Source organism: Exophiala xenobiotica (assembly GCF_000835505.1).
Source record: "Exophiala xenobiotica strain CBS 118157 unplaced genomic scaffold supercont1.1, whole genome shotgun sequence".
NCBI classification, from domain to species: domain Eukaryota; kingdom Fungi; phylum Ascomycota; class Eurotiomycetes; order Chaetothyriales; family Herpotrichiellaceae; genus Exophiala; species Exophiala xenobiotica.
In genome coordinates, this window is record NW_013562494.1 from 2365298 (window position 1) to 2378098 (window position 12801).

At 53.2% G+C, this 12801-nt stretch overlaps 5 protein-coding genes across 5 annotated transcripts; 2 read left to right on the plus strand and 3 right to left on the minus strand.

Annotated features, from left to right (window-relative positions):
* Positions 1-29: 29 nt before the first annotated feature.
* Positions 30-1463, minus strand: PV05_00915 (3-hydroxyisobutyrate dehydrogenase). The gene is made up of 3 exons (XM_013465848.1): positions 1197-1463; positions 989-1146; positions 30-790 (listed from the first exon to the last, which is right to left on the minus strand). Exons 1-3 carry the CDS (start codon positions 1321-1323, stop codon positions 65-67), a joined length of 1011 nt encoding a protein of 336 aa, XP_013321302.1. The 5' UTR covers positions 1324-1463; the 3' UTR covers positions 30-64.
* A 181-nt stretch (positions 1464-1644) lies between these two features.
* Positions 1645-5420, minus strand: PV05_00916 (uncharacterized protein). The gene is made up of 2 exons (XM_013465849.1): positions 4899-5420; positions 1645-4845 (listed from the first exon to the last, which is right to left on the minus strand). Exons 1-2 carry the CDS (start codon positions 5293-5295, stop codon positions 1838-1840), a joined length of 3405 nt encoding a protein of 1134 aa, XP_013321303.1. The 5' UTR covers positions 5296-5420; the 3' UTR covers positions 1645-1837.
* Positions 5421-5638: 218 nt separating this feature from the next.
* Positions 5639-8321, plus strand: PV05_00917 (DNA repair protein (mre11)). Its single transcript, XM_013465850.1, has one exon. It carries the CDS (start codon positions 5895-5897, stop codon positions 8133-8135), a length of 2241 nt encoding a protein of 746 aa, XP_013321304.1. The 5' UTR covers positions 5639-5894; the 3' UTR covers positions 8136-8321.
* Positions 8298-10682, minus strand: PV05_00918 (uncharacterized protein). Its single transcript, XM_013465851.1, has 2 exons — positions 10304-10682; positions 8298-10252 (listed from the first exon to the last, which is right to left on the minus strand). Exons 1-2 carry the CDS (start codon positions 10552-10554, stop codon positions 8425-8427), a joined length of 2079 nt encoding a protein of 692 aa, XP_013321305.1. The 5' UTR covers positions 10555-10682; the 3' UTR covers positions 8298-8424.
* A 156-nt stretch (positions 10683-10838) lies between these two features.
* On the plus strand, positions 10839-12658 carry PV05_00919 (serine/threonine-protein phosphatase). Its single transcript, XM_013465852.1, has one exon. The coding sequence runs from the start codon at positions 11224-11226 to the stop codon at positions 12436-12438; it is 1215 nt and encodes a 404-aa protein (XP_013321306.1). The 5' UTR covers positions 10839-11223; the 3' UTR covers positions 12439-12658.
* Positions 12659-12801: the final 143 nt, after the last annotated feature.

The window sequence follows — 12801 nt, forward strand, 5'->3', positions numbered from 1 at the left end:
GATAACTTGAAGGTACCTAGAGGCCCAGGTGTTTTATGTTCGATGGATCTCATTGCAAACTAATTCACTCCTTCCCACCTAGCCATCTGTACACCACCGAGAAGTCCTTACCCTTGTAGGCCTTTTCTGTCTCATCGTAGACCTCCTTCGCCCTCGCAGCAAGAACAAGCTTGGCTCCGGCTTCTGATGCGGCTGTCATTGCCAGTCGGAGATCTTTGTTCATAAGACTAACTCCAAAGCCTCCCTCGTAGTCTTTGCTCGCTGGAGCAGCCTCAATCACACCAGGCACAGGGTTGTTGATCTCACTTGGCCAACTCCTTCCTGTGGCCGAGTTCAGCAAATCAGCCAGAGCCTTGCCTTCAATGCCCCATCTCAAGCCCAAGTTCATGGCTTCGGCGCATGCAATATTGTTGATAGCGAGGGCGTAGTTATTTGCCAATTTTCCGCTAAGGCCAGTGCCTTGTGGGCCCATATGCCAGACCTTTCGTCCCATGAGAAGCAGAACTTCCGTGATCATGGGCACGTCTTCCTTTTCTGCGCCGACCATGAATGTCAGAGTTCCAGCTCTTGCACCGACGACTCCACCCGACATAGGAGCATCCACGAAATTGGCCCCAGCCTTGTCATTTACCAATTTTGCGACTTCTCGTGACGTGGTAGGATCGATGGTCGAGCAGTCGATGAAAAGCCTTGAAGTTTGGGTAGGCGCCTTGGGCAGAGACGATGTGAGCACTTGCTCAAAGACGCCTTTAACGTGTCGAGGCTCTGGCAAAGCTGATACAATGATGTCCTGTTGTACGCTATTAGCAATGAACCGATGTATTCTTTGGTGGAAAGTATGTGGCTTGAACAGTGTTTCAGAGGATTGGCTTTAGTTAGGGAATCATGGAAAGGACAACCCAAAGGAAGTCCCCAACTTAGATCATAGATAGAACAATAGGCTCATCATGCAGTGTAGTATATCCAATATACATCTTTTTAGACTTACAGAATTCTCTACCACCTCTCTCGGACTCTTTGCAACGACCACCCCAGCAGGTACAGCCTCTTGTGAGAATTTGTCTAGGGCGGTTTGATTGACGTCGAAGACGGTCATGGTGTCTCCTTCAGGAATCTTCGCTCGTAAGTTCTTCGCCATAGGATAGCCTACCAATATAATCAGAAACAAGCACAATACTTCCACAGGGAACACGCACCCATGGCACCCAGACCAATGAAGCCCCATGATGCGTCTCTGATAGACGAGCAGGAAAAATGCCTGACTGTCGTAGATAATCGTGAAGAGGTCCTCCTCAACACGGAGGACGCGAGCATGGCGGTCATCTCTGCTGAGCTCGCCTTAGGCGATGCATCTTCAGCAAAGCGACACGAGGCAGGTTAAGGAAGCTCCATGATGTCGGTTGGGTGCGGAGTGATGCCCGAGGTAAGTCTGCAAAGCTGCAAGCTCTGACCTGCAGAGTCTCGGGGAAAAGCTGGAGCCACTTAGTATTCACAGCTGTGGGCGAAAACACGAGCAGAAAGCAGCCGCTGCCAACCGACTCGGGCTCGGCCTTGGCAGCAACCTCGGCCTGGCGAGCACAATGGCCCATGATGACCCTTCTCTATACAAGCGTGAAGTCCATCACCCATAATCACGAATAGACCAGATCGTTCAGGGTGAAAGTTGGTTCTCAAGCCTCTCTTGGAATTACGGTGCTTGCGATAGCACATTGAAACACAGAAAGTCCCTCGGGTACCGTCCATACCTCTCAAGAAAGACAATCGAGGCAGACCCCCGAAACAAGCCTCTGAACAAAAAGGATCAAGAGAAGTGAAATATAAAATAAAGCAATCCTCTTCAATGACGACGAGATTTCCCCTTTCCTTTACCCTTCCCACTACCCTCAGAGCCTGGACTCGAAGAGGGTAAAAGCGCTGGAAACTCGTCCTCCGCCGCCTTCCTGCTCTGCTCTTCCGCCAGGCTCAGCTGCAAAGCAAATTCCAAATCACCCTCCTCATCAGGGTCCGCGGCCTGAGCCTTGCTACTACCGGCATTCGCGTCTCTGGAAGGTGTGCCATAGCGGGAGCCTTTGGCATATCGAATGGGGATGCCGAAGTCGGTTGGTCCTGGAGAGGTGGACACCTGTTCACTGCCCAGCAGACTGAGACGGATGGCTTCTTCGAGTTCAGCATCCACCTGAGTGCCCTTCTCGCGGCCCTCCGCGGAGCTTGGGGAGGCATACGAGCTGGAGCGTTCACTGGCTCCTTTTTTGATTTGGTCATTCGAGAAGGCCTCCTCGCTGAGCATCGTAGCATAGGCTAAAATCTCCTCTTCGCTTGCTCCCTCTCCCAGAAGATTGGTGCCGAACCTGCCGCTCAAACGCTCATTCTCCTTGTATCTTGCAACTTTCTCCCTCTCCATTTCGTATCGCTCGTTGCTGATATAGTCTTTGAGCAATCCGCGACCGGTAGCGCTGACTTTCTGATTCGCTGGTGTGGAATTGCTGCCTCGTTCAGATCGCCGACGGAGCTGTCCTCTCTTCCGACTTTTGTATGCATCAGCAGCTGTGGAGCTGTACGACCAATAGCGAAGGTAAGTTCCCAAAGAAACAATCCCTCGCAGAACAGTCGGATCCGGGTCAAGGGCGATCGCTCCAGCAGCGTAGTAGTTGTTGCCCACACCCTGCACAGACGCCTCAGCCTGAGCTATGCGTCGTCTTGCCCGATCAGAGAAGCGAGAGTTCAAAGTCCTGATAGCCTCGTTGGTGGACGCAAGGGGATCCCAAGCCTGTACCAGACCATCATTGCCTCCATGGACCACATACAGCGAAGTCATTGCCAATGAAGCAATCTGCGGACTCTTTGTGTAGATAGTTCGTACTGGCTGTATGGTATTGACAACCTCGGGGCTGGGTGAGAGTGTAGCACGCATGTCCCACAGCATGACCACCCCCGACATGGTACCAATGCCTAACAGTCGAGCACGATGGCCCGGGATCTCGGACGCTGAACTCACTGGAGGTATATGACCCAACGGAGAAGCCATAGGGGAAGAGGCAGTAGAGCCACCGGACATTCCCAGTAGTGGATCTTCGTTGACCGTCAATGTAGCGAAATCCGAATCATCAGAGGCTAGTGCCGAAATTTGAATGTTTCGGTGGTCCGCGAAGGATAACTGCGACATATGCCAGTCTTGCCGGAATTTTGCATCTGCGGTGTCATCATGACTCGACGTACGCGATCTTGGCATGCTTCCCGAAACCGGCGATGCATGTGAATCAGGCTGAGAGGAAAGACCTGTCCCAAAGATAGAGGAAGGGCGATTGATGATCGACTGGATCGTCGGCCAGTTGTCAAGGTCGAAATCAACAGCAATCTTGGTCTTGCAACGTGTAAAGCGACGAATCATGGCGGGTCGGTCAACATCCAAACCACGTTCGACAACAAAGAAGGACTCTCCAGCACCAAGATGATCATCACCAGCGAAGTCGACGACCATCTTGCGCCGCATGTCCCAGCCTTCGCACAAGGCCTGGAAATGCTTCGGCTTGTGAAGTAAGAATTTTTCCACTTCCTTCGTCTCAGCAATGACTTGTTCCTTGCTCAAGTGGCATCTGTCGCTGGAAGTTCGAGGCGTATAGCTGCCATCCACTTGAGCTGTGCCGAAGGGATCTGGTTTTGCCTGTCGTCTTGTGGCCTCGACGAGTGTCCATTCAACAGTTTTGCCAGTCTGCCACGCAAGTCGATCGGTATCGGTAGGAGATGCCTTTCCAGAGAAGTCGGGTCTCGTAGGAGTTTCGGTGAGATAGAAGACCTCGCCAAGTGCATTGATGACGGCAGCCCAAATCCGATCAGAGCTCAACCTTCGGGCGGAAATCTTCTCGTCGACGCAGATCCCCACAATTGGGACCCCAGGACAGAGCACCCATTTTGCCGTAGGTTCGCCCTTCTCGTAGCGCCGGTCATGCACTGGATTGACACCGAGCGCATAGGCGGCAAGAACGCCATTTGAGAAGCCTGCAAGAAGGCCGAACAACCCGTTGGTCAACTTCAGAAGCGACTCAGACTTGGCGATGTAAACCGAGCAGACGGCACAACCAATCATCGTGACTTCAGGGACCCCAAGAGCATGGTTGGCAGCGGAAGAAATGGGAACAAACCGACCGCGTTGCTCACTTGTCGAGGTGTAGTAGAGCCGCCCACCAGGACACGCCTCTCCATACAGTTTCCCATATGGCTGGCTGATGTCCATGACATTTTCCATGCCAACCAGGTTTCCCGGGCCAAGGCCATACGGCAACTCGCCGGGATATTGATCCGCAAAGTGCTTGAAGCCTTCGAAGTCGGCTAGGCCCCAAGAACCGGGCTTCCCATTGCTGGGTTCACTAACAGACACACCTCCCTGTTCGACAGCACCATGCATAAACGAAGGCTGTCTCTTGTTCAAGCCGACGCCGAACGTTGCATGAACGTGACCGACAGGATAGTACAACCCGGACTGGTAAGTGGTGACAGCGGCACTGCTGGGATGGCGAGACGCATTAGACTTTGAAATTGCTTCGAGAGCAGGTCTTCCTCTTCCCAATGAGCGAAGCAACCGCGTTCGGAGGATGTACTCGCTTCTCCAGGACGAGAGCGCAGACAGTCTTGTAAACGATCTCCTTTGCGCCTTTTCGACATCGGAAACCGAGTCTCGAGCCGTCTTGGCAGAATTGGTTTCGAGTGCTTCTGCTCCGGGGAAGAATCTAGCAAAAGCGATGCGCCATGCAGGAGGAGTAGTGACCAATTTGTGGAAGCGCTGAGAGACCAAACTCATTGAAGACAGTGTCTCGGGAGGCAGATGGGATAGGATATGGGTCAAGACCTCTGCCAGACGTTAGGGCTAGCTAAGAGAAAGAGAGAAGAGTATCTCATCATACCGTTGGGGAAGCTCTCAATTGACACATGCTGAGTTCTGCCTTTTGCAGATGGGATGACCTGAAAGATCATGCCATCTGAACGTTTTCGACGTGATGCATTTGCTTTTTCATATTCTTCGATGCGACTGCCAGGAGAGCCGCTTTGCGAAGAGGTGTTACGGCTGCTTATCCGTCCGGCGTTGGATGGTCGGCCACGTTGAGTGTCTCTAGAACTGACCGAGGCACTGTCGGTATCGTCCGGGATCGAGGATGGCATGCCGGGGCTGCTCCCATAGAGCGTGCCGACAGAGGCCGGTTGATCATTGACTGGCTCTCCATGCTGTGTGGGAGGCGCAGGAACTTGAGCTTGGTCTACTAGAGTCGCGGTTTGAGAGACTTCAGGAGGCGCAGGTTGCATAAAAGGGTCTGTGAAAGGCGGAAGAGGATGTTGAGACTGAGCCAAGGGTTTGGTCAGTCTAAGAAAGAGCTGTGCGGGCCAAGTGAGAGAGAATCGCGTGTTTTGCAAGTTAGAGGAAGAAAAAGATGCCTCGAGTCATCGCCGTCAGAGATGAGAAGCGAGAGCGCCATCGCCAATGTGAAATGGCGTGGATGGTCTATTTTGCCCACCGTACAGATACGCGGGATGGTCTACTCCGCACTCCGTAGCGATACGCGACATCAACATCCAATCACTGCCTCGATTGGTTGAGTCATCCCCATCCAGCAGTGCCAGCCAAGTACCTCCATCGTCCTCCATCCATTTCCTACGTATTAAAGAGAAAATCGAACAGCACTTGTACAGCTGGTTAATCGTCTTTCTGGCACTCTGTGTGCGTCCGCTCTTTTCTTCTCCAATGGAACCATCATAATATTGGATTGCCACCGGCTTCCAGCAGGCAGCAAACACACTAACCCCGAATGTGAATCGATCACTACTTCAATCTGCCACGCTTTCAACTCTGCCTCTGTGCCCATGTCATTCTGAGTTTCCTTCTCTCCTCAGGACCTCCAAAGACCATGGCCGACACCATTAGGATCCTGGTTGCGACCGACAACCATGTGGGCGCTCATGAGCGTGACCCAATTCGGGGTGACGACTCGTGGAAAACGTTCCACGAGATCATGTGCCTGGCGAAAGAACGCGACGTCGACATGGTCCTGCTGGCAGGAGACTTGTTCCACGAAAACAAGCCTTCACGAAAATCAATGTACAACGTTATGCGGTCCTTACGATTGAACTGCCTCGGTGACAAACCTTGCGAGCTAGAGATGCTCAGTGATGAATCCGAACACTTCGACGCCACCTTTGACCACGTCAACTATGAGGATCAAAATATCAATGTCGCAATACCAGTCTTCTCCATCCACGGCAACCACGACGACCCTACAGGTGATGGCCATTACGCCGCGCTGGATCTGCTGGCTGTCTCCGGTCTCATCAACTACTATGGCAAGACGCCTCAAAGTGACAACATCGAGGTCAAGCCGGTCCTCATACAGAAAGGCCGCACGAAACTGGCTCTCTACGGCTTATCCAATGTCCGAGATGAGCGTCTCTACCGCACGTTCCGCGACCACAAGGTCAAATTCCACCGCCCCAGTACACAAATGGGTGACTGGTACAACCTGATCTGCGTTCACCAAAACCATCACGCTCACTCAGAAACATCATATCTCCCGGAAAACTTCCTGCCAAATTTCCTCGACCTCGTCATTTGGGGCCACGAACACGAGTGCGAGATCGAACCTCGCTTGAACCCAGAGATGAACTTCCGAGTAATGCAGCCAGGCTCATCCGTCGCCACATCCCTCATCCCCGGCGAAGCTGTGCCCAAGCACGTTGCCATCCTGTCAATCACCGGCCGTGAAATGAAGTGCGAGCCAATCCGCCTGACCACTGTCCGACCTTTCGTGTACATGGACATGGCCCTCAGCACCGACAAAGATGCCGTGAAGATCGCGAAGAGCAAAGACGACCATCGCACCCAGCTTACGCAGCACTTGATCAAAATCGTCGACGACCTGATTGACCAGGCAAGACAAGAGTGGCAGGAAGCACAAGATGAGAGACAAGCCGACATCGACGAACCTGAAGAATGTCCCCTCCCACTGATCCGTCTCCGAGTCGAAACCAGCTCAGCTGACGGCGTTGGGAAATTCGACACCGAAAACCCACAGCGCTTTTCGAACCGTTTCATCGACAAGGTCGCCAATACCCATGATGTGGTCCAGTTCCATGTCAAGAAGAAAAACGCAGCGGCGCGCGCCGCACGAAACGAAGCTGCGGATCGCGAGATTATGGAGAAATTCCAGGGCGTCGAGAGCGTCAAGGTGGAAAAACTCGTGCAGGAGTTTCTGCAGGCGCAGTCTCTCACCATTTTGCCCCAGAACTACTTCGGCGATGCAGTGAGCCAATATGTCAACAAGGACGACAAGCATGCCATGGAGTTGTTCGTCAACGAGTCGCTTGCAGACCAGATCAAAGCACTCGTCAGACTACAGGCCGACACGAACGAGGACGAAGAGGATGAGGATCTTGCCACTCAGATCGAAGAACAACGCGCGAGGATGGAGGAGATGTTCGCCAAAGGCCTGCTGAAAGCTTCCGCGAATAAAGCCCGTTTCAAGCCCAAGCCCGAAGGCTGGGACACTGATCTGGAAGGAGAATGGGAGGAACAGCCTGCCGCCCTGATTCGGAGTTCGGAAGATCTGGAGGACCATGATGGTGGTGAAGAGGAGGAAGAACAAGATAGCACACCTGCTCCGCGGACAACAGCACGAGGTCGAGGGCGTGGCCGTGGACGCGGTAGAGGTGCAACGTCAACGTCTACGAGAAAGACGACCACCACGACCACGAAGAAGCCCCCCGCCACCACCACCACGACACGAGGAAAGAAAAGAGCTGTGCCTGACGACGACGACGAAGATGACGAGGAAGATGATGATGTTGTCATGTTCGATGACGAAGACGAGGAGGACAACTCGCAGGCTATGTTCTTTCCCGACAAACGAAAGAATGCTACTGCAAGCTCGAGTACGAGAGGGAGGAAAGCTGCGTCGCCACCAGTCAGGAAGACGCCTGCTCGTGGTGCTACCTCGCGGACGGCAAAACAATCGACTCTGAATTTTACCACGTCGCAGAACAGTATCCTCGCGAATGGACGGAGTTCGGGAGCGCGAGGTCAGAGTATTGAAATCGAGGACGATGACGACGACGATGCTTTCGAGCCGATCCCGGCGACGAGGAGAAGACGATGAAAATGACCCACATCGTTATCGTCAGAACTGTCACAGAGGGCCTTGGGAAGGGAAATAATGTACGATACATACCGAACATGAGTAACAGACAACTTTATTGTGACACCAATACTGTGGTGATGCTAAGTTGAAGTGACAGGCAGCTAGCTGTACAGTAATGAACGGAATAATCCATGGATGTCAAACTACTGCATTTGCAGGCAGTGAAATCTCGTCTCGTCTGGTCTGCATACACTCAACCGTTGCTTGTAGTCTCACTTAGTTACGCCACTTCATCCCTGTTGCTACCCTATTCCTTTGTGGCCGCTGGTGCTGCCGCCGGCGCAGTCCCTGTCGTAGGCGCTGGCCCTTGACCACCTTCCGCAGCCGCAGCCGCACCACCTCCACCGCCACCGCCACGCTTTGCACCCCGTCCACCTCGATGGCTTTGTCCTTGTCTCCCGCCTTGTCCTGCGCCTCGTGCATTCCCTCTTGCTCCACCTCCACCCCCACCTCCACTGCCTGCTCGCCCACCTCGATTTCCACCTGCTCCGCCACGAGGTGTTCCTCGAGGTGCTGTAGGGGGTGTCGCCGCAGCCGGCCCAGTCGCCGCAGCCGGTATCGTTGGTGTTGTCGGTATGGGGTTCTCGTCCTTGGCCACGGTCGTCCCAGAAGCAAGTTCTTTCGTCGGCTCAACTGCCTTTGACGCACTCCCACCACTTCGTGCTTGTCCCGGCGTTGGCGTTGGCGTTGACGCCTTACTCGTCGCATCTGGACCTTGCACTTGTGCCTGCCCGCCGGAGGAGCCCGCATTCGCCTTCACATTCGCTGCACCTTTCGCAGCGCCGGTCCCAGCACTAGCACTCCCTTGCTTCTCACCCTGCGCACTCCCGCCACGCTTCGCGTAAGGACTCTTATTCTCCAGTACGACGACCTGGCCGTTTGCTACTTTCACGGGACTCGCCGCCATCGCCTTCCTCAAGCCCTCTGTGTCATCGAAGTCAATATACCCCAATCCCTTTTTCTTGTCGATTTCACATCTAGTAATCGTGCCGAAATCCTCGAACGCCGACTGGAGCAGTTCCTCAGTGATGCCCTGCGAAGGGTTCGCATGTTTGAGGAACGCGGACTTCGCGCCTGCGGAGGGCTGAACGGCGGATTTTGTTTGTCGTTGGGATTGTGTTGATGGTGTCTTTGTCGATGCGGCGCTTGGAGTGCGAGATGCGCGTGGGCCGGTGGGTGTGGCGTTCGGTGTGGGTGATGCGGGTTTTGGCTCTGGCACAGGCTGGTTTTTCAGAGTAGAGGGAGCTGGAACTGATTTTGACGTTGATGAGGTGCTGGGCTCTGTGGTTGTAGTCGACGTACTGGCTTTCGCTGTGCGCTGAGACTTATTCTCCTTCGATAGCAGGCCTAGATCACGTTGAAGCATACGCGCAGCGGCGGAGACGTTTCCTCGTTGGCGCTCGCGCTTGACGGGATTTGCTGTTGCTGGAGAGGGGGAAGAAGGCTCTTTTGCAGCCTTTTTAGGTTCACCTTTAGCCGAAGTCTGAGCCTGCTGTTGATGCTTTCCCTGCATCGCAGCGACAGATTTGTTGATCGCCTTGACGGCATCTTCGGTGGCTTTCTGGACACGCTGCTTCTCCTCGGCTGGCGCATGCTTACCCTTAATAACAACGGTCGAGCGAGGAGTGTCTGGTGTTGCAGGCTTCGTCTCCTGTTTCTCACGAGCCTTTGCAGCTTTTGCCTGGTTGCCTTCTTTTTCTTTGGCTTTGTTGGCCTTCTTGTCCTTAATGTACTGGACTAGAGGTGTGATGGAGGCCTTTTCCTGCTTGACTTCGGCCGAGTCTGCCCCATTTGCGGTAGTTTTAGTGATTGGTTCTGTCAGGCTTTGAAGAAAATCGATAAATTCCTGGTCTTGGTCGATTGTGCCTTGTCGTGCGTCATTTCTGTTGCGTCCGCTGGGGATTTTGTTGTAGGGGGCAAATTCCAGGGATGGTGGTCCGAGAAGACAGGAGTCTTTGGTGGTATTTTTGGCGTCCTGGAATGATGTTTGTTTCACTGCGGCGGACAATGAATCGAGCAGTGACTGTTCCTTGACTTTGATGTACGCTCTTGCTGGTCGTGAAGGTTTTGCTGGGCTGAAAAATAAGTCAGTATAGAAGTCAGGGAAGACCATAGTGGTGTTCTACTCTTTGGAGATCTTTCCATCTTTGAACGCTGCCCAGTCGACCTTTCCAGATCCAACTTTCCACTCATCGCCCAGAGCTGTCCAGAATTCGGTCTCCGTCAAGCCTGGTGGTAGTCGTCTGATGATCAGTCTCAACCTCGGCGCAGGTAGTCTTGCAGATCCTTTTGACCCCGATTGCGCAGTTGCATTCTTTCTAGCTGCTGCGTTCACTGGTAGAACACCTCCAGAACGTCCCTTGACCTGATCTGACATTGTGGTTTTGTCGTAGTTGATAGAACAGTCACAGATTCGCTCACTCTCCCTTCAGGTGTCTCTCATCTGCGTTTATTCACTTTTCACCCCGACGACATCATCAATGGGCAACGGTGACAATAGAGGACTCATGCACAGTGAATGCTATTGTGAGTGATTGTCGTCCCAGATACAAATATCTCCTATCGGAGCTCGGATTTTCCTTTTTCCGTCATCCGATCCCCATCACGTGCCTCATCCTCACTGTCGACTACGCATCGCCTCAATGGCAGCGTCTGCACCAGCAAGAACCTCCTGCTCCTCTTCCTCCAGCACAACAAGCCGCTCCTCCGCCCTCGCCCCTGCCACCTTGGAGCAGGTGGTCGCTCCAGAGACTTTCCCTGTCTTCCAGGAAGACACCACCGAGGGTTCGCCCTCTCCACCGACCCCTCCTCCCACGTCTCGTTCCCGGCGCCGGTCGCGCCAAGTGACCAACCTCGACCGCGCTCTTTTTTTCGGCCTCCCCAAGGCCAAAGTCGTCAACTACGTTGACATCGTCAAGTGTCTGCGTGCGCCGCCCTTCCGAGCCCCGAATTATCAATCGGGTAGACAGACGGCCTACGTGCCAACCTCAACCTCCCCCTTCCTCACCACCATATCTCATCCCTCTTGTCCCTTTGAACCAGCGCCATGGGCGCGGTCAAAGTCCCCGTCCCCGGCCCAGCGCGCCTCAAGCGCTCAGCGGGACCCGATGAGTGGCTCGAAGCAGCCAAAAACTGCAAGTACCTCTCAGAATACCACATGAAACAACTCTGCGAGATTGTCAAAGAGTACATGATGGAAGAATCCAACATCCAACCCGTCTCTACGCCAGTCACAATCTGCGGCGACATTCACGGCCAATTCTACGATCTACTCGAGCTTTTCAGAGTCGCAGGCGGCATGCCGAATGAATCGGCGCCTGAAACACCCGTCACTCCAGCGAACATCATCACATCCGCAGACATTGAACCTCCTACCATGATCACGAACCCGAAACTGAAGAAGAAAATGAGACTCGGAGGCATTGAACATCCTGATTCCACGGGGGAAAAGAGTAGCGAGGTCAGCGATGCCGAAGAAATACCTTCATCACAACAATCCGAGCTTGAAGACGAACGATCAGAGTCAGGAAACATCATCTCAAACCGACAAAATGCGAATTTCATCTTTCTAGGAGACTACGTTGATCGTGGATATTTCTCCCTCGAAACCCTCACTTTACTCTTATGCCTCAAGGCCAAATACCCCGAAAAGATCACGTTAGTGCGCGGTAACCATGAGAGTCGCCAGATCACTCAGGTCTACGGGTTTTACGAAGAATGCGTACAAAAGTACGGAAACACTTCAGTATGGAAGGCATGTTGTCAAGTATTCGACTTCATGACCCTCGGAGCCATTGTTGATGGAAAAGTACTGTGTGTACATGGAGGCTTGTCACCAGAAATCCGGACACTCGACCAAGTCAGAGTTGTTGCTCGAGCACAAGAAATCCCTCACGAAGGTGCCTTTTGCGATCTCGTATGGTCAGATCCAGAAGACGTGGAAACATGGGCAGTATCGCCACGTGGAGCAGGATGGCTTTTCGGAGACCGAGTCAGTCAGGAATTCTGTCACGTCAACGGACTAAATCTCATCTCCAGAGCACATCAACTGGTCAACGAAGGCTACAAGTACCACTTCAAGAGTCAAGATGTTGTCACGGTGTGGAGTGCACCCAATTACTGCTACAGATGTGGAAACCTTGCCTCGGTTTGCGAGATTGGCGAAGATATGAAACCAACGTTCAAACTGTTCAGCGCTGTCAAGGATGAGCTACGACATGTTCCACCCTCGAGAGGTGGTCGCAACGAATACTTCCTCTAGTATGATGACAAGAGTATTGGAAATGAGCTGGGAAGACGATAATAGTGCCTGGAATGAGCCTGGAGCTTTTTGCCCGCTTCAAATCCCACAGTTATAGCATCAGCATCAGCGAAGGCGTGGATGGATGTCAAATCAGGCGGCACAATTGTACATTACTCCAGAGAGCTAGAAATAGTGCTGGCTCTGATATGAAGCATGAGATTACTAGATGACATACCCAATACTTCGTGGGCTCCGACTGCTGATCTTGAAAGGGCCCATCACGAATCTGCCGATCCGGAGTCGATGTTCTCTCCCCGGTCGACTCCTCTCCGTCATCTTCGCCTCGCCCATCTCGCCATGTAAATACTCCGTATGCGGAGA

Bases quoted from the DNA above. Each gene is read 5' to 3' on its own strand.
- PV05_00917 (XM_013465850.1), top strand. From the start codon at position 5,895: ATGGCCGACACCATTAGGATCCTGGTTGCGACCGACAACCATGTGGGC.
- PV05_00919 (XM_013465852.1), top strand. From the start codon at position 11,224: ATGGGCGCGGTCAAAGTCCCCGTCCCCGGCCCAGCGCGCCTCAAGCGC.
- PV05_00918 (XM_013465851.1), bottom strand. From the start codon at position 10,554: ATGTCAGATCAGGTCAAGGGACGTTCTGGAGGTGTTCTACCAGTGAAC. The intron at 10,253-10,303 runs GTAGAACACCAC...CTTATTTTTCAG, and splicing joins GATGGAAAGATCTCCAAAGA to CCCAGCAAAACCTTCACGAC.
- PV05_00915 (XM_013465848.1), bottom strand. From the start codon at position 1,323: ATGACCGCCATGCTCGCGTCCTCCGTGTTGAGGAGGACCTCTTCACGA. The intron at 1,147-1,196 runs GTGCGTGTTCCC...TTATATTGGTAG, and splicing joins CATTGGTCTGGGTGCCATGG to GCTATCCTATGGCGAAGAAC. The intron at 791-988 runs GTAAGTCTAAAA...AGCGTACAACAG, and splicing joins GAGAGGTGGTAGAGAATTCT to GACATCATTGTATCAGCTTT.
- PV05_00916 (XM_013465849.1), bottom strand. From the start codon at position 5,295: ATGCAACCTGCGCCTCCTGAAGTCTCTCAAACCGCGACTCTAGTAGAC. The intron at 4,846-4,898 runs GTATGATGAGAT...AACGTCTGGCAG, and splicing joins AATTGAGAGCTTCCCCAACG to AGGTCTTGACCCATATCCTA.